At 41.4% G+C, this 26,682-nt stretch overlaps 1 protein-coding gene across 13 annotated transcripts in view; it reads right to left on the bottom strand.

Moving 5' to 3' along the window:
- The window catches only part of LTBP1 (latent transforming growth factor beta binding protein 1), a 365,380-nt gene that overhangs the window by 82,175 nt on the left and 256,523 nt on the right, over positions 1–26,682 (bottom strand). For all 13 annotated transcript variants that reach the window (XM_036027834.1, XM_036027833.1, XM_036027829.1 and 10 more), the window contains 5 exons: positions 20,939–21,064; positions 19,381–19,506; positions 18,499–18,621; positions 14,755–14,874; positions 1,886–2,008 (listed from right to left, as the gene is read on the bottom strand). In XM_036027834.1, coding sequence (XP_035883727.1) covers positions 1,886–2,008; positions 14,755–14,874; positions 18,499–18,621; positions 19,381–19,506; positions 20,939–21,064 — 618 coding nt within the window. The remainder of the gene's footprint in view (positions 1–1,885; positions 2,009–14,754; positions 14,875–18,498; positions 18,622–19,380; positions 19,507–20,938; positions 21,065–26,682) is intronic.

Raw genomic sequence — 26,682 nt, 5'->3', positions numbered from 1 at the left:
ATCCACAGGGCAATTGTAACATCCATTTGGGTGGGCCAGAGAATGCAAGCTGAAGAAAGCAGTAGTGATCAATACATTTGGAATGTGAAGGTTGGCACAGATGACAAGAGTTTTCAGGAATAAACTGATGAAAAGCAGCAGAAAGGTTGGGAAGAAAGAAGATACATGACAGGATATGACACTAGAGTGGAAATAGTCATCACATAAAAGTGAACAGTAACTTCCAGTGCCTGCCATCTTCACCCACCACTAACCCTGTGTAGGAGGGAAGAAATGATACCTTTCTGATGCATGTTTAATTTGGTCTGAGATGCCTGGCTTAAGGAGCTGGTGGGCAAGTTGTGGATTCGGGCCAGGAGGGGAAGGGCTGGGAACAAAAGGAGTGGCTGGTGTTCTGTTGCAGGAAGGGGTACGGCACCAATTCAGATGCCAGTGGGAGGTGCTTCGGTTTCACAGGGCAGCTGGGTCTCCGCCCACTCACTGCCTGCCTGCCACAGTGAGACATGAACCTGGGTCCTTCCCTTGCATGGAGACACTTACAAAAGAAGAAAACTTTTACTTATTTCGCTACTTTTTCCTATCGAAAGAACATGCTTTTGTGTATAAAACCACAGAAAGCAAAAGAAAAGAATTCATGGATTTCACTAGAAAAATAATTACAATCTCTTTCAAAAAAGGAATTATGAAAAAGAAAATTAGGAAAACCTTAGGCAAACTATAGCAATATACTAGAAAAATGGTATATGTAACATATGTGCACATACACATAGGTTTGTATAAATTATATATAAATTGTTCACATACTTTGATTTAAAAACCTGATAAATGAGAAAAGATACTAACATCCATTTACAAAAGAGTAAATATAAATGCATAATTATGTTTGTTAGAGGTTATTATTTATTATAATATAATTAAATCATTTAAAGTATATTCAGTTAAATTTATTTAGTAATAAAGTTAATATTTAATAAATAGAAGTGGTCAGTATTAAAGGAAATAAACATAGAAATATTAAACCTTTTACAATAAACACATACATTTTAACAATTAGAAATTACTGTTCTACCAAAATAGTAAAAATAATTCTGAACATTTTATCAATGTTCCCACTTTTGTGAGTAAAGAAATAATCCTAAAACTCAGGCATAGGTCCTTTTTTAAAAATGTGACTGTTAAAGATCTTTTTTCCCCACATAATAATGAGAAGGTAGGAAAAGTATGTTTGTTCAACAGCTGAAGAACAGCAAGGAGACGGTGATAGAGCAATACGCTGGAATGTTATGCGGCTTTTGAAAGACTTTTGAAAAGCGCTATTAATGAGATGTAAAATTCTTACATACATTACTAAGTAACAGAAAGCAGGGTTCAAAATTATACACAGAACATAACTATATAAAATATCCATGAGATATAAATGTCTATGAATGGGATTATGACATTGCTACCTTACCTTTTTTACCTTTCTGCACTTGCTAAATTTTCTACAATGACTGTATGTTGTCTTTTAATAGCAATTTCACTGAGATACAATCCACATACCATGCCATTCACCTGTTTAAAGTATGCAATTCAGTGTTCTTAGTATATCCACAGGATTGTGCAACTGCATATATTATTTACATAACCAGAAAGAAATTAAATAAACAGATCTATGGTTTATAGATGCTCTGGAAAAATACATTGTCTTTCTTTATGCAAATAGAAATGGTCTATATTTAACCACAATGAGGAGCCACTTTCAAAGATGCCAACCAACACATGCCCCACGTAACTCAGTCCGACTGAAGGACAGGCAGCGTGGTCCCTTCTCGAAGGCTAGTTACTCTAACATATTCTTCACGGTAGCGCACAGAAAAATGAGAAATGCGATCGCAGCATTTACCTTTGCAGTGCTTGTGGTCTGGAGTCGGGCTGTAGCCCTTGTGACAGGAGCACATGTAGGAGCCTTCCAGGTTGGAGCAAGTGCCGTTGGTGCAGACCTTCGGTTCCAGGCACTCATCCACATCTTGAAGAATGTTGCATAATGGACAGGGGCGGGGGGGTGGGGCAGACAGAGAAAAAAGAAATAACACATGAATAAGGCTAAATTTCAGTAGAAAGAAAATAGTGGATTCTCAAAAGAGGGGAAGGTTCTTTAAGAGAAGCTTTCAAATTAGCCCTTGGAAGGAAAAACTCTAGTGTGAGCTGCATAGGTGATGGTCCTAGGCCTTAATTTATTTCTACAAAATAACTCGAAAAGGAACCAGACATGCTCTATGAATAAGTTCAGTGGAAGGCTTGTCGTAGACAGGAGAGCAAAAGAGACAGCAGTTCTAGAATGACATATCCTACCAAAGAAATCCCAAGAATCAAAGTCGCATCAAGTTCCACTTAGAAAACTGATGAGTTCAGTAGGATGAGAGGATTTGTAGAAGCAAAAAATATGCTTCCTCACCCAGAGGAAATGCAAAGAAAAGTGTAATAGTAAAGTGAAAAAAACACTAAAATAGCCTGTGTCATAGAAACCAACCTGTGGGCAGTTTGAAGGTATGCCGTAGGCTGAAAAGGCAGATAAAATAATAACAACCAATCTTTGCCGAGCATTTACTGCATGCAGGCACTAAAGGTTTCACCTGTGTTATCTCACTTAATCTTATCGACACCCAGCTAGCCATTTCACAAAGAGGAAGCAGCCACCACGAAGGGGGGAGTTCAGTGGCTTGCCCCAGGCCACGCGGTTAGGAAACGGAGGCTCTGAGACTGGAGACCAGTCGGTGTTCACACCAAAGCCCGTCCTTTCACCTGGCTGTGAGTTTCCTCCATCAAGGCATTAAGTCCAGTGAAGCCCAGTGAGAGAAATGGAGAGAGTTAGGCTTGTCGTTATTTGCTTGTTATGCTTTTTATTCTTGGTTAACACAGCATTTATATCAAAAATAATCATCTAAGTGTTCACTGATTTCCTTCAACAACATTCATTAGGCTCCTATGAGGACATAATTAATTCTGGGTCCCGCTTGAGGGCCCCTGGGTAAGTCCACTATGTGCTGTAGTGGGAAGACATAATTTAACATGAAGAACCAAAACTTTAGAGGAAAAATAAAGCACAAAGTGCTAAACACACACACAACATGGGAATTTAGGCTTAATTAGATAGCAGTCAGTAACTTAATCTATGCAATTTCATTATAAAGCAGACAGACAATAAGGAGGAAAAGGCGCTTTTGTGTGTATGTGTGTGTTTTTAGTTTTTGCTTTTAATTATATTTTATTGGTTCTGCTATTACAGTTGTCCTGATTTTTCCCCCTTTGTCCACCCTCTACCCAGCACTCCCCATCCCTCAGGCAATCTCCCCACCATTGTTCATGCCCATGAATCATGCGTGTAAGTTCTTAGGCTGCTCCGTTTCCTATACTGTACTTTACGTCCCCATGGCTATGCGGTAACAACCTATTTGGACCTCTTAATCCCCTCACCTTTTCACTAATTCCCACCAAATCCCCTCCCATCTGGCAACTATCAAAATGCTCTCAGTATCCATGATTCTGTCTTTGTTCTTCTTGTTTGCTTAGTTTGTTTTTTAGACTCAATTGTTGATAGATATGTATTTTTTGCCACTTTTTTATACACGGTTTTGATCTTCTTTTTCTTAAATAAGTCCCTTTAACATTTCATATAATAATCATTTGGTGGTGGTGAACTCCTTGAGTTCTTTCTTATCTGGGAAGCTCTTTATCTGTCCTTCTATTCTAAATGATAGCTTTGCAGGGTAGAGCAATCTTGGCTGTAGGTCCCTGCTTTTCATGACTTTGAATATTTCTTGCCAATCCCTTCTTGCCTGCAAAGTTTCTTTTGAGAAATCAGCTAAGAGTATTAAAGGAACTCCTCTGTAGGTAACTAACTTCTTTCCTTTGCTGCTTTTAAGATTTTCTCTTTATCTTTAACCTTTGGCATTTTAATTAGGATGTGTCTTCGGGTGGGCCTAATCTTGTTTGGGACTCTGTGCTTCCTGGCTAGCATGTCCATTTCCTTCACTAAACTGGGGGGTTTTCTTTCATTATTTTTTCAAATAGATTTCCAATTTCTTGCTTTTTCTCTTCTCCTTCTGGCACCCTTATGATGTGAATGTTGGACTTCTTGAAGTTGTTCCAGAGGCTGTTTATTCTATCCTCGTTTTGGGGAGATTCTTTTTTCTTCTTATTGTTCTGAATGGTTGCTTTTTGCTTCCTTATTTCCCAAATCATTGATTTGATTCTTGGCTTCATCCACTTTACTATTGTTTCCCTGTAAATTGTCCTTTATTTCAAATAGTGTATCCTTCCTTTCTGACTGGATCTTTTTCATGCTGCTGAGGACCTAAGTTCCTTGAACATCCTTATAACCAGTGTTTTGAACTCTGCATTTGATCAATTGCTTATCTCCATTTTGTTTAGACCTTTTTCTAGAGTTCTGATTTGTTCTTTCATTTGGTCCACATTTCTTTGTCTCCTCACTTTGGCAGCCTCCCTGTGTTTGTTTCTATGTACTAGGTAGAGCTATTGTGACTCCGTGTCTTGGTAGTGTGGCCGCATGTAGTAGATATCCCATAGGTTCCAGTGGCACAGCCTCCCCTATCACCCAAGCTATGTACTCGAGGTATGCCCTTCATGTGGGTTGAGTATACCCTCTCTTGTGGTTGAGCCTTGGTAGCTGTTGGCACATCAACGGCAGGGATTTACCCAGGCCAGTCAGCTACAAGGTCTGGCTGTGACCACTGGCCACCAACCTCCACCCTCTGTGGAGAGTCAGCTGAGTAGGGGCAGGGTGGTGGTGCTCTGATGTGATCTGTAGCTGTCCACTGGGTATGCTGGCCCTGGGGTTTTCCAGGTGGTGGAGGCAAGGTCAGCCCCCACCTGTGTTTTGCCCAGGACCACCTTGCCTAAGTTATAGAGCAATCTGAAATGGATACCACTTGTTCTGGGCTTGGAGATTCCCAGAGCAAGCTTGGGTTCAGTCAAGCTATGAATCTAGGCTGGCTGCTGCTAGTGCTGGACCTGGGGCTCACTGAGGCCAACTGCTGCTTGTTTGGTAGGATTTAGGAAGTTGTGAAGCATAAACCAAGACCAGCCATTCATATAGAAAAGCAATTTGGCTGGGCCCATAAGTTGGGTTGGTGGAGTCTCTGGGGATCTCCAAGGCAGGTCATGTAATGTTAGCTAGGTGGATGAAGTCTCAGATATGGTACCAACTTGCCAGCTCTGTGGTGAAAGGGTTTAGAAAAGGGACAATGCCCTCCCCTCTCCTTGATGCCAGACACTTCAGTTCTTCCTTTTATGACACTGGTGCCTTTCAAGCTCTTACCCCAGTGCTGGGGCTCAAAGTGAATGAGTGAGTGAGTCCAAGTAGGTGATTCTGAGTGTAGGTTCTTGAAGAGGAACTGCTTAGGGCTCCAGAAGTTTCTTCCACTGACTCAGTCCCTACTGGTTTTGCATCCAGAAGTTGTGGGGACTTATCTTCCTGGGAACCCTGGGCTGGGAGGCATGGTGTGGGGCTGGGACTCCCCACTCCAGAGATGTCCCTCCCAAATTTCAATCCACCACACTTGAGTGAGGGACCAGCCCATTCTGCATCTGCACTCCTGCTACCAGTCTTGATGGATGTGGTTTCTTTAATTCCGTAGTTATCAGACTTCTGTTCAAATTGATTTGTGACAATTCTGAATGATGGTTGTTCTATATTTTAGTTTTAATTTTGATGTAGTTGTGAGAAGAGGTGAACCACATCTGCCTACACCATCATCTTGACTGGAAGTTGTTGGATAAGGCTCTTGATTATATCCATTTCATTTTATAATGCTCACACAAAAGCAGTAGAGTTTTTTACCCTCTTAATGTTGACAGGCAGAGTCATGAACACATTAACAAGAGATCTACTTTTAGGTCAGCAATCCAGAATTCAGAGTACGTTCATTTGCACTGCACTTCATGAAAACTATATTGTACCTTTCTTACAACGGAATTGAGAAATAAAGTATTACCAAGGTAAGGCAAAGGTGTGTGTGTGTGTGTGTGTGTGCAGGTGCGTTCCGTATGCACGCTGAGAACAAGCCAAGCAACCGCCACCACCTCGGTGCTCTGCCGCACTTTCCCAGAATCACTAATTATGGTGAACTGAGTGTTCTCCACAACAACCAGAATAGCACTTCCAGACCGACTCATTATCCGTCCTTCCTTTGTGGGAATCCACTTTCGTACACATGGAAAGCACACAACTTGAAAGGAGAAGCCAGGCATTGAAGCCAAAGTAAATAACAGGACAAAATGAGCCTAGACACTAAGCATGGAAATTCCTGACAGCAACATGAAAATGTCAAGTCTAGTATCTGGTTTGGTTTCAAAAATGTTAACGAGTTGAAAAATGTAAAATGTATGGATTGCTATCTAATTATTCATGCACCAGGGAATGTGACTTACAGGCCTGCAGAATGTAATAGCAAAATCAATTTAAGGGCATAGTTTCTCTAAAGTAAATTAACAGACATTACAGATTACTATGCATGAGATACTTATAAAAGTTTTATTTTGTCAGGCTACTACCATGATTAACTATGAGGCAGAATGTCTTGAAATACCTTAGTAGTCTGATGTGTTTTTTCTTCTCTCTCCTCATTATAGACATAATTGCAGGGAACCAGAATCCTTTCAAGTCAACCATTTACATGTAGATAGAGCAGTTTGAATTCAGTGAGTACTTGGCCTTAACGGAGCTTATGTCCTTAAGGAAATAACTTTATAGTAAAATATCACTAAAGTAACTCTACATGGGGTCAAAGTTACAAATGTCCAGCTATAAAATAAGTCAGTCTTGGGGATGCCATATACAGCATGGTGACTACAATTAATAATGCTATATTGCTTGTTTGAAAGTTGTTAAAAGAGTAGATCTTAGAAGTAATTCATCACAAGAAAAAAAAGAAAAAAATTTTTGTAACTACGTATAGTGATGTATGTTAACTAGACTTACTGTGGTGAGCATTTTGCAATGTATACAAATATTGAATCACTATGTTGTACATATAAAACTAATATAACATTATATGCCAAGTATACCTTAAGTAGAAAAATACAGAAGGAGTATATCTAGAGTGTGGCGGCCTTGTTGGGTGAATGTAAAATAAACTCAGTGTTGTATCTTTTTAGCCCAGACTTATCTCCTAAACTGCAGCTCCCTGTGTCCAGAGGGTCAGTCCAGGAGAGCCCTCTGCGTGTGCACGAACAAACTGACATTTCTCATGGCCTCTTCTTTACGTGGTCTCCCACGTCCACATACAGTGACACTTTCCACGCAAACGCCCAAGTCAGAGAGATGGGCACCATCCTTTCTAAACTGAATGTTTTCCCCACATTCCGTTTAGAAACAAGTCATATCAATGACTTCTACCTTCCAAATATTGAAATCTCTCTCAAATACCCCCAGTTTACTTCATTCCCATTCTACCATTCTCTCTCACATGGACTACTGCCAGAGTCCTTTGTTTCTCCACTTCAAGTGGCGCCCTCTTCTGGTCCATTACCCCACCTACAGCCAGAGTAATCTTCCTAAAATACAAATCCCATCAATGGTGTTGCTCTTCTACGTTGAAAACCTTCAGTGGTTTCCAGTGTTCTTCCAGAGTTTGGTCAAGGACACTGACTTGTGGGGCCCTGAGTGGCAGGGAAGGAAGAGCTGGCCCCACAGTCCTTACTTCCAACCCTTGGGAGAATCAACGCCATGTGACACAAGGCAGCCCCGCCCACCTCACCACCCATCACTCACAGCCTCTGACCCTGGCGGCAGAGGGAGATGGCAATGTTTGTGGTGGCTTGCTTTTTTTTTTTTATATACTGGAGACCAAAACTATTTTACCCTAAGATTACAGTCTTAAGGAGCACTCATGTTACCCGAATTCTAACAATGCGTAAACATAATGAGTTCAAAGGGAAACTTTATCGTGAAAAACACTGTACCCACAGAAAAATGGCTTCCAAACTCCAAAAACAAAATTACCAATAGGCTTTTGGAACAAAATTGGAAATTCAATGAATGAATTAAAACCTCCCACAGTAAGGAAGTTGTCAGGAATTTATGAGGCCAGCACTTTGTGGACATGATAGTTCAGAAGTTTATGAATTCTCCTCACTAATTGCCCAATCCAAACTAATCCTTCTCATCTGTCACACTGACAGACTCTCACAAATGCCATGTTGAAAACTAAAAGTGCCATGCCTACAGAATTTCCTGATGTATTTCTCTAATAACTCTATCAGAAGAGGAAGTCAAGACAGCCTGGCATGATTTGCCCCTACTGAACCCTGGTGGATTCTTACGATCATCACTTCCTCTTAAAAACGTTTCACCTCATCATCTGAATCCTGCAGTCTACAGCTCTTTGTCAAGATCAATAGGAAGTTCATCGGTCATTAGTTCCTGACTCCACCTTCTTTCCTCTTTGGAGGGAAATGAGGACATTAATCTCGCTCCAGCTCTCTGGCAACTTTCCATTCCCCACAATTTCACAAAGATGACTCCCAGCTGGCCAACAATCCCACCTGCAAATTCTCTCATTGCCTTGGGGTGTATTTCATCTGGGTCAGGAGCCCTTTTGAAATGTTCTCGCCTCAAATCCTAGGAACACACCAGATGGCCTGGAGCACCCCCCTCCCACCCCCGCCACCACTAGTGCGCCTGACTTCTAAGGTACAGAGGGTATTCAATGGCTGACTGGTGGGTCAGGGCTGGTTCCAGAGCAACTGTTTGCCTGTATTGCTTCCTGTACTTTCAAGGAGAACGATCTGTCCACACTGTGAACCAGTTATTTTTCGGAGTCCATTCAGCCTCACTCAATTCCTCAGTGACCAACACGGACTTTGTGAGGGAGCACCATTTGATATGGGGAGAAAGCACCTTATTCTATCACCAGAGCTACATGAAAATCTAGGATTATTCCTTGCCCCGAATATGCCATTACTTCAATGATCCCATTCACTATTCTTCACACATAGGCTTTTATACTCAAGATGAGAGAACATATTTGACAGGAAAGCAAGCATGGCAAATGAGACACAGGTGCTGGCCAGGCCAGTGTGACAACCACCTCAACTGCACTCAAGGCACAGTGGGTCCTCAGGGTCCCAGGCCCGCCTGTCAATTTTGACCACGTTAAAATATGCAGTAGCAGAGCTGCCTACAAAGACTCATCACTGCTTTTCCCAACTGGAAAACAGCCAGTGCTGTGCACATCTCAGATAAAGGGCCAAGGACAACCACACAACGTCAATTAGCTAATCCCACCCAACCACTGGCTCTGGCCTTACCTTTGCGCAAGAACGTCTGTCTTTCAGCAGCACTCAGCGGGGCTCTCTGCGGTGCAGGTCTGACATTGCAGATCTAGAATTCCTGAGCCATTCATTAGTATTGCCTCTTGCAAGGATGATTCCAACCCACACAGATTTCTCCTTTCTATGAACTTAACTTTCTTATTATGTTCATTATATTGCTTTGCTCTTGAATTTTCTTGGGTGGACACGACAGAGACAGGCAAAACAGGACACTAGCTTTGGAGAAAGAGGGCCTGGGATCTTAACTAGCTCTGCCATTCTCTTCCCTGTGTGATCTTGAGCAGGCCGATTAACCTATTTGGGAGTAACTTTCTCTGTCTGGACTACAGGGATCATAGCCAGGAGGACCAGATGGAAACAACGAAGTCAGAGCCCCTTGTGAACTATATAAAGTGGAATGTTTTGTTGTTATTCCCACACAGGCATTTTCCTTCACAAAAGTAGTTTTGTTGTTTGTTTTGTTATTGAGATGTAATTAACATATAACATGGCATACGTTTACATGATGCCTTGATAAACTTACTTACTGCACTACAGTAGCACCAGCTAACACCTCTCTCACATCACATAATTTCGATTTCTCTCCTGCTGTAAGGACAACTAAGACCTAGTCTCCTCAAAGTTCAGAATTCAGTACCTCCATCTACCAGGCCCACGCTGGGCCTTAGATCTCCAGGACTTATTTATCAACTCGTTGCAAATCTGCACCCTTAAACAACATCTCCCTGATCCCCACCCCCAGTAGTCACGTTCTACTCTGTTTTATTTTGCTGTTTTACAACTTCAAATCTTCTCTGGCATCTGGCAGACATGGAATTAGGTGCTCAGTAACAATCTACTGACTGACGAGAGGCTCCTTTAGCATATAATGATTTAGGGATAAGTCTGATAGGGACACTGTATAATATCCACAGAAGTCAGACGGTAAGCTCAGTTGCCACCTTGTGTAAAAAAATTAATGTAGGATGAAAACCTCCAATTCCAGGTAAGTCTCCAAATATTTATATACCCCACAAAGGTTAACAATGAACCTGAAAACTTGCAAATAAATCCTAGTGTGAAAGGAAGTCCTACAACAGTGAGCTCTTCATGTTTATTCTGCAAGTTCTCTGAGCCGGGTTTTGGTGGAGACTGTGGTTAACCAGTTGTCAATGGACTGAATGATACTAAGTTCTTCAAATGCCCAAGTCCTACTGCAGTTAGAAAAAGTAAAGGTGAGTCACAAAGTAATCATTAACTTAATTAGGAGCTGACAAAGAAGGAGTACTATGATAATAATCTAAGAAACTATAAGATAGCTGTGATATAGAGTTAAAAACAACATGAGACAAGCTTAAAGAATGCCAGAAAGAAGACAGGTACACAGAAATGTTCACCATGTAATTCGCTTTAACAGGTACCAGTCATTCCTGCATTTCTTGTATTTCAGGACAAGGGAGATAAAAAGGAGGGTCACCGAGCTGGGGAAAGAAGGGTTATAACATTCATTGGGTCCTTCCTTATGTTAGATACTTTACTGGGTGATTTGTATCACTTACTTAACTCTGACAATAAACTCCATGAAGAAAGTATTTCAATCCCCATTTTATAGGTACTAAAATTAAACTTCAGAGCACAGCGGTCACATGGTCTCAAGTCTGTCTAAATTCAGGGAAATATGATCTTTACGTCAGACTCACTTTAAAGTACCTTTAAACAATTAAATATTAGAGCATTTCCTTTGGGGAATGGTTCTAGCCCAGTTGGAGTCAGACTAGTTATCCATGAGTCAAGACAAACCTGTAAACTGAGTACCTGTCAGGCTGGCTTCCCTTAAGAAAAGTCCTGGTGGAGCAGCCAGTTGGAACTAGACAGAACCCAGGGTGATGAAATAGTCATTAGAGGTGGGGACTGAATGGGCAAAACAAGTCCAGGCGGAATGTGAGGGCCAAGGAATACAGTGTTGAATGATGCAAGCCGCTCCCAAGAGAGGACCAAAATCCACAACTTAAAAGAAGAAGCTACATTAGCAGAAAAGCCCAACAATAGCTGCCAGTAAATATTGAGGGACAGATATTTTGAAAGTGGACAATAAACTATTGAGAATGAGGGATTGTGTGTCCCGGGCTAAACATTAGGAAAGAGTGTGTTCCTGGTGACGACACCTGCTGTCATTTTACCTGTCTCTGCCCCAGACAATTCCCGTTCTAACTCACAAATCAAGGAGAAGCATCAATCAGTAAGATCCAGCACACGTGGCCTGAGGACAAAGAGGCTATTAACGGCTTCAGCAAGTTCACCATTTAGTTAGTGAAAGAAGCAGAAAGTGTAACTGGCATCATATCCCTATAGAATACAAGGGTCAAAATAGTGATTCTTAATTCCTGATTAAACCATTTCACAGAAAAATGAGCGAAATCAGAATGAAGACGGACAAGTTAAGAAGAAAACAAGCATAATGCCAAATAAAAATACCATTATGCACAACACCGTGCATGCTGAATTACCTAAATTTAAAATATGCAGCAAGTGAGAGGAGAGTAGTAGAAGAAGAAAGCTACTTAAATACATGGGACAGAATAGCCCTATGAGGTAGCATTTATTTCTATGGATGACAACCAGCGAATGCCCAGTGTAGGACTTTTCTTCAAACAATAGGATCCTGGAAATGTTTTACGTCAGTAATGTTTTCATACATTAAGTTGGACCATAAACAGTCTCACCAATGGATCCTGAAATATCTGACCTAAAGGGGTAAAAAACGACACTAGTCGCAAATCACGGTCAGAGACGAAAACAGGGTTGGCAGGAACACCTTGTCAAGGACGGGTCTCTGACCACCGCAGAGTCTCTGACACTCCCCACTCTCTCTTAGGTTGCTCGTCTTCCCCGCACGGCGCACACCACATCTGACACGCCAGGCGCTTCATTGCTGGCTTCTTTATTTGTAAGCCCAGTGGCTCTGGGGTAGAAGTGCAACTCGGGGAGGGAATTTATTTTGTTCACTCTCCAGTCCTTATAGTCTAGGAAAATTCCTGGCTCAGAGTAGGCACTCAATTGTTAAATGAATGAAAAAACATATATTAAGTTGTGTTATCAACTCCAAGTTAAGCTTAAGTCAGGACTACACCTTCTGGAAAGTATTTTAGAATACTGCAAGTACAAAAGTGAGAACTAAACTATATAAAGGAACAGAAACAGAGATATGGCTGGGTATTCATGAGCAATGTCAGGGTTTAGCAGAAAAATCCAACCCATTCACTGGCTCACTATGAGCAGAAAGGTTATGGTGCAATAGCTACCTGCTTTTTTGTCACACTCGACTTTTCAGCATTTGAAAGCTCTACTACCATAAAAAAATGATGATGGAAAATCCACTTTGGGGTAATCTGCAAAAGCCCTCATGAAACACTTAAATGAGCACACGTCCAATCAAGCACTGGATGGAACTGCAATTATATCACAGAGAAGCTTGATCTATAGGTGACAAAGAGGCTAGCATTTCACCCAAAACAGAAGGAAAAAGAACACTGCCTACTCTTAACAGGAAATGCAGGACCTTAGGAATGCAAAAAAGAAAGCTATTGCTTGGAACGAGTGGCCAAGTTTGTGACTTTGGTTGAGTAACAGAGTGACTTAGTATTTCTGCTTATGATTCTACTCATCGGGTACGCAAAGTGAAATGACTTTTAAATGAGGTGCTGTGTTTCTGTCACTAAAACTGCAGCAAAGTGGTCACAATTAGATTGGCTGTAAACATCTAGCTATGAGAAGTCATTTATTATTATTACCCAATCTAGATAAATGCATTTATATTGAAGAATAATCACTTGCCAATTTGATCAGTCATATTCCATTAGTAAATTCATGAATCAGGGCTGTGTTTATACCAGCACTGTGAATTTTAGTTATTTAAGGTAAAGTTCAGGCTCTGCTCTTGGATTACAATATGCATCAGTATGTGAAAATGAGAACACGAATGAAACCTTCATAGACAACTATAAAATTCATGCCAAATGAGAAAATTAAAACCAAATGCACTTTCTGACCAGCACGTACTACATAAACAAATTCTTATCAAATAAGCAATTAATGAAAAAAATCTTTTCTTCTCCCCAAAGAGCAGCATCTCACAACTCCACTGATAGAGGCCCTTGGGATGGGCACGAGGATCGGGCCATGGGGCCACCTGCGCCAGGCACAGCTCATGCTGCCGGGTGGTGCATCCAAAGCTTTGAAATTGGGTGTATTTTTGCCAAGTCTGCTTATCCCACCCTTTCTGAAACACCTAAATCTATTCCCAGAGATATAGAAATGGGCCAACGTTTTTAACAGACCCAAAGGGTCTGGCGTGGCCTACCCCTCATCTGGCAGCAAATCTTTCCTTGATCTCTGTCCTTCAGCCACACTGGCCTTTCAGGGGCTGGAGCATGACCTGCTCTCCCTACAAGCCCCCCGTTTATGCTGTTTCCTTTGTCCAAAGTGTTCTCTCTCCCATCCCCTCCCCCAGTTAAACATTAATGCAAGAATTCTCCTAGAGGCAACTCATTCCATCATCACTGTGCATTTGCATTGATTTATGAGATGTCTAGGCGAGTATCCGTCTCCTGCACTAGAGAGTGAGTTCCATGAGAAAGGCACTTTTGGGGGACCCCCAGTGTATCCTAGCCCCCCGTGGGCACATAGAGTAAGCTCTTCAGCACTTGGGAAAGAAAGGACAGAAGGACTGACTGAATGAAAAGTTTAACCTGCATTGTCAGAATCTAGCACGGAGTGTAGCAGAGTTCAACTTTCAGGGAAACGATCCTGTAGCAGACAGAAACACCCAGGAAAATCACAAAAGGGAAAAGCTAACGAGAGCACAGGTAATCGGAACCGAAGCACACTTAGCACTTACCTTCCTGAGTGCCTGGTGTCAGTACTGAGTCCTTACCAAACACTTAAACGAATAAATGTATGACTCTAAGAGGCACGAGCAGTCAGTCAAGATTTCTCTTTCTGTGTCTGCTCTTTCTGGCGCAAGTCTGCATGTGTGTGTTTCCTAATTCTATTTAGTCTGTGGTGGCTGCTTCTTGTGCTTTTTCTCATTTTTTAAGCATTTTACCTTCCACCAATCTCCTCCCTGTGGTGACTATTTTATTCGGTTTTCATCGTTTATTACATTAGGGATAACAATGTGTTTCAACCAGAAGTATTTGTCGCTCATAAAATCACACATTCTTCATGCCAACTCATTTCCTTATTTTTCTCCACAGTTAAAGCTTAAGAACTTTTCTTAGAAGTTTTCTCAAAATGATTCGGTGTTATAATCCATGTATATATATATATATATATTCCAATATATATATATTGAAAGAGGGCTCAATTGGCATTGTACCACTGTCAGAAAACAGGCCCAACAGAAGAAATAAAATGGGGATGGAACTCTCTAGTACCTACCGACACACTGTCCGTTCCACCCACGGAACCCCTCTGTGCAGGGGACGCACTGGTGAGATCCAGGAGAATTCACACACTGCTCACCCGGACAAGTGGTTGGAGTCAAACATTCATCAATATCTGAAAAGTCAAAAAACTAGGTCACGGACATTTTTTCAGGATACTAAAGCAAAACCTTACTTTTGTAATGAAAGGGAAAATGTATGTCCTATACAGTGGGAAGAACAGTAACTGTCCAGTGACACGCTGAGTCTATAAACACGCAGCGATAATGCGTGGCCAGGGGCACCTTAATGGAAATGTTTACGTGTGTTCCAAGGAAGACCTTGAACTCAATTCTGCAATGGCAGGGCCAGAACTCCATTCTGGGAGCTGGCACCTTCTCTGGGGCCACTGTCTTAGCATCAAACTTTTTAAGTTATATGCACCTTGCCCCCCCTCCCAAAAAAATAAGGGTAGGGATGAAAGGGGGGAGGCACACAGGGTGGGAAAATAGTAGGTTTCCAGTTGTTTGTATAGAAATAATATAATAATTAATAAATGATAACATAAGAATAAACTTATTTTGCATATTCACAACTGCAAACCTACTTCTGCCCCACCCTGCATGTCCACCCAGCCGGAGGGTGGCTCTAAAGACTCTTGGTGCTCTGGGGAAACCCTCACTTTGGCTTCCAGGGCCAAGAACATCCTGCTTTTGAAGAATTTAAATTCATATGGTAGTAATTCCTTGGAGGTAGGAGAAAACATTAGGAGAGAATAAATTCATCACATACCTCCAAGATTTTCCAGAAAATATGGTGAAATAATCATATGGTAGTATTTTCTGGTAAAAGTATTTTCTGGTAATATACCTTCCTTTCCTCATTCACAGCTAACTAAAGTTACTAATCATTGTTCTTTTCAATGTGAGGAGAAAACAATGCCTTCAGTATGGCTGGGACTGTGTCAGAGATAACAGCTGTAGGCATCTTTCGGAATGGTAGAACAAAATGCAGGAAGAAAGTTGAAAATAAGCGGTAACACATCAGGTGCTGGCCCTACTTGAAATAAGTATTTTTCTGGAGTTGAAGTTTGAATTCAAGTGAGCAGATTTAATGCTTGAAGATTCCAATATTAAAGCATATAAGCCCTCTAATCATACTTCCAATATAAACAGATATTTCAGAATATGTACTGAAAAGTGAAAGAAATGTATCATGGATACACAGAACAGACGTGGGTGTTTGATGTCTTCACTCTGGTAAGTTCTCAAAAGTCATATCCCATTATATACCCCAGATGTGTGTAAAAAATGTTTAAGTAAAAAAGTTGAAGAGGATATTAACAGAATAAACACCAGGTCAATGTTGTAATTATTTTTCCTATCAGCGAAAAATTCTTGCCAATAGACAATGACACACAGTGATTTTTTTTTTTAGGTCAGATGTCCTGGGACTTCTTGTTCTACAAAAAGATGATGCTTGCCAGTTTCACTTTCCAAACAGTATTACATTATTCTCTGGATGGGATTTTTTTTAATAGAACTACAACTGCGAAGTCAGAGAAGGTCACTCAGAGAGGCCGGTCCCATAAACAAAGTCCCAGGCTGAGCCACACCAGATAACCTCCCTGAATTCCCGCTAAGCTCACCTCGGCTTCTTCCTTCATGTGTAAATTAGGGAGTACCTGACTGGTAATATTTTAACAGAATAAAGGAAGGATGCATGAGATAATGTCTGTAAACTACAATAGGCTCCTTGGGGACTGGCGCAGTTTGAAAGCAACTTTGTTAGTGACAGCTGAGAAAATCTTCCGTGAGCCAGAAGCCCGAGGACCTTTGGTTCTGGTCCACGCCGAAATTTCGTTTGGCTCCTTCTTCCTCTCAGGCCTTTTCATGGGGCTAGAATTATATATTATTTACTCAGGGAACTCTGGTAATAGTTCTGTTGAACAATTTGCATACATTGAATATTACTGAATAGTCTCCTGTTTTTCATTTATTTACATAATTTTCAAATTTCTACTCCTTTCTACTTCCCATGCTTATGCTATAGTTAGTACTTCAATGTCTTATCTTCCCATTCTGAGACTGTATGTAGAACTTAAGGATCAGGATTTGACCTCTGTGGGGAGTGTTGCTTTGCACTCTGTGGGGAGTGTTGCTTTGCACATAAATGCTTATCGAATAAACCCACATCCCCCACAATTATAGCTGTACAGAGAAGATCTATACCAAAAGGAAAGGAGTCAGGGATGGGGAGGGTTAAGAAGCTAACACTTCTTCAGAGCTAATGAGGTCTGAAGAGCTAATATACAAGACAGTGCAACACGCCTTTGCACTTTCACAACCCTGAGGAAGGTTAACTTCAGGGTTGCCATTTTACAGGTGAAGAAATATTGTGCCTTTCAAAGGGGCTAAGTAACTGCAGCCCGGGCAGTTACTAAATGTGGGCCACCAGCTGGACCCTGGCTCCTCCTCTCTCCCATTGCCGTGCCACCCCTCCTGAGCAGAGGGAGAGTCCCAGGAAGCGGGAGAGCGAGGACACTTCACACCTGCACTTGACTGCGTCCCTGCCCCTCAGCTGTCTGGGGAGAGTCCACAGCTCTGTTCCGATCCAAGCTGACCAGAGATCCAGTGACATACGCCATTCCTACTTCTCTCTCCATTAGAATGAAAGGGGCCAGGGCAAGCGGCCAGCAAGAGGCAGGTGCAGGCTGCCAAAACGTGTCTAATTAGCTCTCCCTCCAGGCCTGGGTCATTAGAACTGGGAAGAAAACCAAGGAGCAGAAGCCAAGGGACATGAGAGCAGCTTGTCCCTACTTGTCCATCCCTCCCTCGCTTTCTCGAGGCCCAGCAGTGCTAAAAAAGAGGCTGATGCTCAGGCACCAGGCAGGGGACCCCCTAGAACCAGCACCATCCCCACATCCAGGCTCCTTGAACACTTGCTCAGGTACCCCTGCGCCTTCGCCCTCGTGTTTCCACGTCAAAATTTCAGCACAAGTTCAAGGAAATTTTCTTTTCTTGTCATGACTTTGTCTGGTTTTGGTATCAGGCTTATGCTAATTTCTTCATGAAAAAAATTAAAAGGAAAGTAATCACTGTGGTTTCAAAAGAACCTATGTGCAATTTAGACTCAAACATGAACATATTAAGTGGCCCATCCTGTTGACCATGCTGTAAAAAGTTATCAAAACACTTTTATAAGGAGAGCAAACTCACTGCTGTGGTCACTAATACAGAAATTTCTATCTAGCACAGTTGGAATTTGACCTGGAGACGGTCAGACAGAGCTTCTGTGGAGAGTCTGCAAGCAAGTCCCAAAACACGTGTGCAAGAAGCAAGTTGAGACAAAGGAAGGTACCAAGGTGAAAGGTCAAAAACACACACAAAAAACCAGTGGTGGTTACACCTGCACCACATCCTCAGATGAAAGATCCAGACACTATAATTAAGTCTGGGCTTGTCCTAACTCTGTGCGTAATTGTTCTAATGTGACTTCACCTGAAACGCCAGGGAAGGAAGATCCTGAAATGCCTAAGAAATAGCATTAAGACAGAAAACAATCCAGACTGAACCACTGAAATGAGACAAAGAGGCTGCGACTCCAGAAGGCGGGAAGAGCAGGCACAGACTGGTGGGAGGGAACCCAGGCCGGGGCCCCATTGGCCCCAGGCCCTCGGCCCAGCCCTGCATTTCCGCGCGTCAGGTGTACCCAACACTTAGAGGTGGGTACAGTCCGCCCACTCTCCCAGCAGACTCACCCTCACAGTGTCCCCCTGGGGTCATGCGGTACCCGCTGTCGCAGTATTTGCACTGGAACGCCCCCACAGTGTTGATGCAGTGACCTTCCCCACACACGTCCGGCCGCAGGCACTCATCAACATCTGCACAAAGCAAGGAAGGTTGTCGAGTGTTACTTCCCAAAACAGAATTTCAAACCTCTCCCATCTCCCAGGGTAGTTCAAGTTTAAAAATCAAGTACCTGATTCCTACTACAGCCTGGTTCAAAATGGGGTGTTTTTGATTTCTGTGGGATCCAAAAGAAACCTCTGGTCTTTGCACACACTTGACACTCTTTTTTACTTAAAAGTGTTGGAGAACTAATATTCTACTGACTTTGTATAATGCTGGGTGCGTACTAGACTTATTGGGGGAATCATTTTGCAAGTTATAGAGGGTCCAGCACAAATAACACCCCTATTTTATTTTATTACAAAATCATAAGCGTGTAATTCTGTAACATAACAATATCACACTCAAGTGCACCATATGACATTTTAGGTGAAATGTTCAAATTGCTGTCCATCTCGTGTGTGACATTCACGTGTCCTACCAACCACACTCAACAGCATTCATTATTTCTGCCAGGCCCTGTCTATAGTCTAGCAACTCTGCTGTACACCTGAAACTAACATAATATTAAATGTCAACTATACCTGAAAAAACTGTTTTAAATGCAAAAACAAGTGTTGGAGAAAAAATTCTATTTCTATGTCTTTCAGTTATCTAGCAGATTACACAGTCATAGCAGGTGTTTAATGAAAACTCTGTGTTGTCCGAATGAGCACTGAACTGATGGGACCTCAGGGAAGGTCAGAGCCCCAACCTGGGATGTTACGCATCAGGAAGAACACGGCCATTACCTATGCAATTAGTACCCTCCTCGCTGGCCATAAATCCGGCTGGGCAAATACACAGGAAACTTCCCTCTGTGTTTTCACAGCGCCCCTGGGAGCAGAGGTGCTGGGCCTGCGTGCATTCGTCAATGTCTGTTAAGAAAATTATGGATACAAGGATTAGTGTGTTGTAGCGAGAAATTCTCCGTCTCTGGGTTCATGAAATATGAGAGGGTTCCCTGCATCCCGCGAACCTTCGTAGCTGAGGACCAGGAGACATGATTGTTCCTCCAACACTCGGAAGGCTGTTACTGGGAAGAGGGGATGCACCTGGTGCGTTGCTTCCAAAGCTAAAGCTACAACCATGACATTGGTGTTTCAAAGACGCAGATTCCAGGTCAACACAGGAGGACCTGCCTGATAACTGGAGGCATCTAAACTTTGAAATCCAGGAAGCAGCAGGAAGAGTCGGAAGTGCTGTGACAGGGACTCTCCCACTGTGCACACAGGTGGAGCTAGACTAGATCATCTTGACTGTCCTTTCCACTTCATTCGTTGTGGTTCTAATAATGCAGCCAGTGTATGCAAATGAAAGAGGAATCACCATATCATCAGCAGGTATTTGCCCCTTCACCCAACCCACAGATATACAAACCCAAAGAGCAAAAGTCACAAGTCTTCTTTGATGGCATTTAGTATATGAAAATAATACTCATTAGCCATATGCCTTTGTTGCTTTTACTTGCCTTACAACCCTTAGTTTCCAAAAACTAAATTTAGTGTTAACATGTTAACATGATTTACTTAACACCATTACATCTCTTCCTGAGAAACATTTTTCCAAAGAAGCATACATTAATAACTGCCAGTATTTACTGATTTTCAAGTCAGAAATCCCTATTAGAAATTGGATTGTATGTACCTAGAGAAAGAATATAATTCTTTATTGCAGTACATATTAACATTAATTTGATTTTGCTAAATATATGTTTGTAGCTAGCTATTTCTAGAACTCTTATTTTATATACTTTACCTATAAAACTTTTGGAAATCATTTCACCTTTATGTAATTGTATTACACTTGGCAAAGTAGGCAGTACTGAACCAAGAGGTAGGAGTTTCCCATGATTTTAGCAAACCTCCTTTTCATCATCCTTATACTTAGCTCAGGGATAAAAACTTTAAAATATGAAGCCCTGGCTGGCGTAGCTCAGTGGATTGAGCGCGGGCTGCAAACCAAAGTGTCACAGGTTCGATTCCCAGTCAGGGTACCTGCCTGGGTTGTAGGCCATGACCCCCAGCAACTGCACATTGATGTTTCTCTCTCTCTCTTTCTCCCTCCCTTCCCTCTCTAAAAATAAATAAATAAAATCTTTTTTTTTTAAGACTGCAACCCTGGCTGGGAATCGAACCTGGGACACTTTGGTTCCCAGTCTGCACTCAATCCACTGAGCTACGCCAGCCAGGAATAAATAAAATCTTTTAAAAAAAAACTTTAAAATATGAAGCACAGAAATATCTCCCCATGATAATTACAGAAAAAAGTTACTATTTAATAATTTCAATGATGAGAAGTGTCTCTTACCAACACATTTCCTCTGTCGCTCGCTGAACTTGTAGCCCTCGTAGCATATACAGGTGTACCTCACCGGCAGGTTAATGCAGTGTCCTGCTCCACAGATGTCAGGGTTCACAGTACACTCATTGATTTCTTTAAAAATAAATAAGTGTGGGGGAAGAAAACAAATATAAATGTAAAGATTTCATTGCTACCTGTAAACCATTCCTTTGCATTCCCTGATTAGCTTACTGCCAGGCATGAAATTAAAAGGCAACCACCTCCAAAATCAAGTATAAATTCACTTGTCTACTTTATAATTGTTCCAGTAGGCCCTCCCAAGGTCATCAACAGTTCCTACTGAAACACCTTCCAGGATGAACCGGAGTGGGTGGAAGCTCAGGAAAGAGGCCATGTGGGAAGTTGTAAGAGATTCAGTTCTTCCTAACTCCTGAGATGGCCTATATCAATGAGTTTCTGTCCACCCAGTTTATCTTAGATGGTGGACACTGAATCATCACGTGATTTGTTCTGATACAAAATATATGGTGAATTTGCATTTGTTAGCAGGCCAAGTTCAATCTCCAACAACTGTGTCCAACCTCCAACAAAATTTCTCATTCATTCTCAAGAAAGATGTACCACTTCTAATCAAAGCAAAACCTCTGGGTGTAAGTTTACTCTTAATTTACCAATTTCAACACAAGCACATTTTATTTATGTTTGTAAAGCAGAACGTTCTTCCAAATCTTCCCTGATAACTCCCTCCCTTACTGTGCCATGGATTCCTGCTGGAGACTCGCTTCTTCTATAAAGCCTGAGCAGGTGAGCCCTGAGTCCTCGCTCTACCTCTAGACGGATGCTGTGATAGAGACAGGCTCGGAGGAGTCCACGGTGGGTGAAGGCCAGAAAAAGAAGTTTCATTACGAAAAGGACCTGAGGACTCAAAAGTGGTCTTTTTCTGAGATGACTTACCCCCTAACATCGTCTGCTCTCAGTAACCTTTCCAAGGAGGTATAATGGTGGAGTGGGGGTGGGGCAGTGGTCAGAAGTCCAGTATGGGGACAAATCTTGCTGTCCTTTCGTAACTCTGTCACACTGGGGCCACTACTTGATAATTCTACACCTCACTTTTCTGCACATGTAAAATGGGAATAATCAAAGCACCAACTTCAGACTGTCAGGTTCAAAAGACATAACTCAAATAACTCATGCAGACCAATGCCTGGCACACGACACGTGCACAGAAAAGTCAGCCCTTATCATCCTATTACTGCCATTCCAAGTGCAAGTCACTTAAGAATACACAACAAAGACGCTGCACATTTAAATGACAGCTCTTAGCTCACTGTCATCAGATAGTAAACAATGCTTAAAACACGTGCTGTCACAGAAGAGCAGAGTGGCCCAGGGTAAGAAGGTGTGGCCTCGAGCACGACAAGCTGAAGCACAGCCTCATTAGAGGGGTCTGTAATTTAAATGAGGAGAAAAGCAGGTGTGCTCCTACCAATAACCCACTCTGCATTCTGCGGCGGAAGGATACAGCGTCTTTGTAAAGACTCACTACGACAACGACCTACGTGGGGTTGAGGTTCCTCTCTGAAACCCAGCCACGTTCTTCCCATTTCATCAAGTGTTATTCACTGTGCTGTGACTTTAAGACACAAGATGCAAGTCACTTGAAAGTGGCTAGAATTTAAATGAAAACATGAATACGAAGCTGCAATGTTTTACACAAAATCACTTGAAGGTAAGAGAAAACCACACATCTACTAATACAAATTACGGATATCTTCATTGAGCCTAGTTATGCTAATTCACTTGCAGAATAGACTTGTTTATAAACATTGTATTTATTATACAATATAAAATTATACAAAAATAATAACATAATTCAGAAAGCAAAAACCATGGGTGACTAATATGATTGCTTAGACCTAAGTGATGGGCAATTATAACAAAAATGAATTATAATACAGATACAGGGTAGAGAAAAAAGTAGGTTTACAGTTGTGAGTACATGAAATGGTTTATTCTTGCATTATTTATTAATTTTTGTATTCCTTTCCATACAAACAACTGCAAACCTACTTTTGCCCCACCCTGTAATAGCACAGAGTATTATATAATCGATAGCAGGACAGGAAAATGTTTCTTTGTCACAAAATATAGTTGGGTACAAATTTTAATATAGATGTCATCTAAATTACAAAATACACAGAAGATTATAAGGAAATAAAACTAGGGTCATGATTATGGGGATTGATGGATTTTTAAAAAATATTTTTCTGTATTTTTTCAAAATTTCTACAATGAGTATGCATAATTTTACAATCAGAAAGATCTTCCTTTAAAAAATTCTAATTTCTATGTATCACAAAAATCTGAAGGTGAAAGGTAATCTTCTCCAGGTTATATTCATAGACCCTCAGGTAAGAATTCTCTTCTGTTTACAGGAATTCTTTCATAGATTAGCGTGAAAAGCACACCTCTAACCATCTAACCCATATTGTAGTTAGATGCCTTGTTTGAAAATTATTGCTATTTACATTTCTTGGTTTTCATCGTAACTACTGATCTTTCCTTATACTATTCACTGTCATTTTCTTAAGGCAGAAAAGACAATGATCAGATTTGCAAAAAGAAAAAAAAAATAGCAGATAAATTAATAGCTAGGGACAAAAAACTCAGAACAAATCAAAAGCCTAGAAAAATCTGGGGTTTTCATGAAATACTTGATCAGTACCCACTGCCCCATTGCCCACACATACTAATTTGTTGATTACCAAATATTTCACTCGTCAAGCATATCAGAATGGAATTTTTACATGTGTGAACAGAAATCTTCAAAAATATGTGAGGCTTAATTCACATGAGATACATTCCTATGCCACAGTGTGCCAACACATTTAAATAGTTTTCTCCATAAGTGAGCTCAAAGGTGTAAGAAATTCTGAAGAATTACAACTCCTTAGTCTTAGGAAATGAATACTAATGGCCTTTCCTCCCAATCTAGTATCTTGAGCAGCAGCTGTGAGGTTGAAATTATATTCATGAGGCATGTTTGAGGATCTTTAGCTGATCACCTCACAGATTAATGAGTACATCAAGATGCAGGTTGAATATGCTGGTCCCAATGGGCAGGGCACTAACACATGTAAGAATAAGTCCCTCTGACACCACTAGAGGGTACTAAGAGACACACCAAAGGAGTGAAGGGACATTTACTAAAATATACATGATTTGTACAGTTTGTCCCATTTTTCACCCAAGTCATCGGTTCACGTAACTTCCATCAGTCTGACCTGAGAGATCCCCTTCAGCCCCACGCCAGGCAGAACCCCACCCTTCCACGGAGAAGGAAGAGCCATAACACCTTCAAAACACCTCTGCCACTTTCTCTTCACTGGCTATCACAAGTTAATCATCATCATCATTTAAGGCAGGACTAAATTCCCAGTACTTTTACCTTAAGACCTTAAAAAATTTGTCTCCTACCACCTCTTCCCATGCTTCCCCTCCTCTTCTATGAAATTTTCATTCTCCAGCACATAGTATGTATTACACACAAATGTGAGCCCTGATGGTACTATCTGGATAAATGAGGAAAGCTTTCTGCTTTGTCCATGTTTTTTAGAGGAAAGGCATTATGCTTTTGAGTTTTTGAAGAGGTCACTCACACAGAGGTATGTGAACCTGTTCCCAGAGAATGGACTGGTGTGTATTGAAACACACGTTTCTTGGATTAGCCTGTGTCGCTGTAAGCCCCGGAAATACGGCACCGCCTCATGCAGGAAGCTCCCAGTGCTGGTCTCGGTGGAACTCTATACAGTGGGATGCCTTGCCTCCTTCAGCACGTTTGGGTTCCCAGACAGATCATCAAGAGACCGCTCCCCTGGACGCTCCCGTGTGTCCTTCCTAACCCCCACCCCATGCCCCGTGATGCTCAGCACCACCATACCCTTTCTGCCTGTGCGTGCCCCCAAGAACAACTTCACTGGGCCAAGGACCTTACTTAGTCTTTGCTTCCCACTGCAGTCCATTTAGAATTTGGAAAAAGAGCCTCAATGAAATGCCAGTGGAAAACCAAATGCTCTCTTTATCCCAGCAGCAAGGCCAAGGGTGGATTCAGGAGTTTGGTATCTCTTATATTTTCTAGAATTAAATGAAAAAGAAAGCTTTTGGCAAAATATGAAAATGAGTATGCTGACCTTTAGATTGTTTTCCCTTCATCATAGGATTGCTCAAGATAAATAAATAAAAATTGAATGTGGAAAGATTAATGCATGGTGATTTTACATGAAAAAAAAAAGAGTTCATTCTGCATCGTATGCATGGTTTGTTGAGGCTGCAGTGACACTGGTGATAATGCTTCGGGGACATCCACCTCAATAAGGGGTCAATTATGAGTCCTGGAAAAGATCTGATAAGCAAATAGTCTCTCTTTTTTTTTCATCTCTGGGCGATGATAACCACAAAGGTTTCTGCAAAGGCAGTCATGAAGTCAAAAAATAATTTCTGGCTGGTCGACAAGGGCCACGGAGAAAGTTTGGGAAGGCAGGAGGAAGCGTCAGATGTTAACTCATGGAAAGGTTTACAAAATGCCCTGGCTTCCTCCCTGCCACACAATGAGCATAAGTTGTCCCACAACAATTGAAACAGATGTTTCCACTTTGCAAATATTTGCCAGAGAAATAAAGGTTTCACTTTCCAACTTATCCTTGAGCTGTTAAGACACTATGCTAAATCAAGAATTTATATGCTGAAATGTATAATTTATTTGCAAACAGCGTGCCAATGATGTTGCAAGCCACCAACTCAGCTGTTAAGAGTGGAAAATATCACACTTAGTTCCTACAAATATGTGGCTCACTTTATCATCATTGCATGTCAAAGGGTGTCTGACAAACTCCGAAGGTCTACTTCCAATCGCACCATCGTAAAGATATCATCACTAGACTATGTGGAGCTGATTTTAGTTATTTTAGACTCATTATTCTATCCTTTTCTTCAACTTATAGAAGAAACTAATAGTGACAAATAACATTAACCTCTTCTGTGGGGGGGGGGGCAGAAATCATTACATAATGTTCTTAAGAGAATTGACCATATTGCTCCCTCAATCTATGTTTGGTTCTCATATCAAACTAATGGGAGCATCTATGTTTACATTTATATTAAATGTGATACAATTTAAAAGTCTTCTTGTTCTACTGTAGATGACTGGTTATAGTGTCGCTCCACAGTTGCAAACCACTTTAACTCAAAGACTATTTATACTATTCTCCCCATGGACTGTGTCCGATTCTATTGGAAGCGGGAGCACCTACAAATGCTGCATGAAAATGAAATTTCAATGTTAACTTGTTTCCTGGAAGGAAATATTTGTGCCTCAAACATGTGATAGCAGATGCTAGCCCTGGTTTTCTGCCAAACTCAAATTAAGTTCTTTTAACGTCTTCATATAGCACAGCTCCTTTCATTTTTTTCAATCTAGTTCAGTTGGAGCGAAGTAACTTCAGTTTGTTATTCCTCACACAGCTGCACCAAGATGACAAAACTGCACTTATCTAGCCAAACTGAACCTCCACAGGGCTAGTTCGCACAAGGTCCGTCCATTGAAAAGTCAGCCATTGTTAAAAAGGCACAAATTGAAGTATATTTTGACACTGGAAAATAGAAATACATTATATATAGTGAATTGCATTGTCACACTGCAATTTTTCTTTTTAACACTGAGGTTAACAAGAAGACCCTTGCTGACCAAAATA

Source organism: Phyllostomus discolor, chromosome 6 (assembly GCF_004126475.2).
Source record: "Phyllostomus discolor isolate MPI-MPIP mPhyDis1 chromosome 6, mPhyDis1.pri.v3, whole genome shotgun sequence".
Lineage (NCBI taxonomy): Eukaryota > Metazoa > Chordata > Mammalia > Chiroptera > Phyllostomidae > Phyllostomus > Phyllostomus discolor.
Note: the sequence above shows the minus strand (reverse complement) of the source record. Positions and strands in the feature narration are given on the sequence as shown.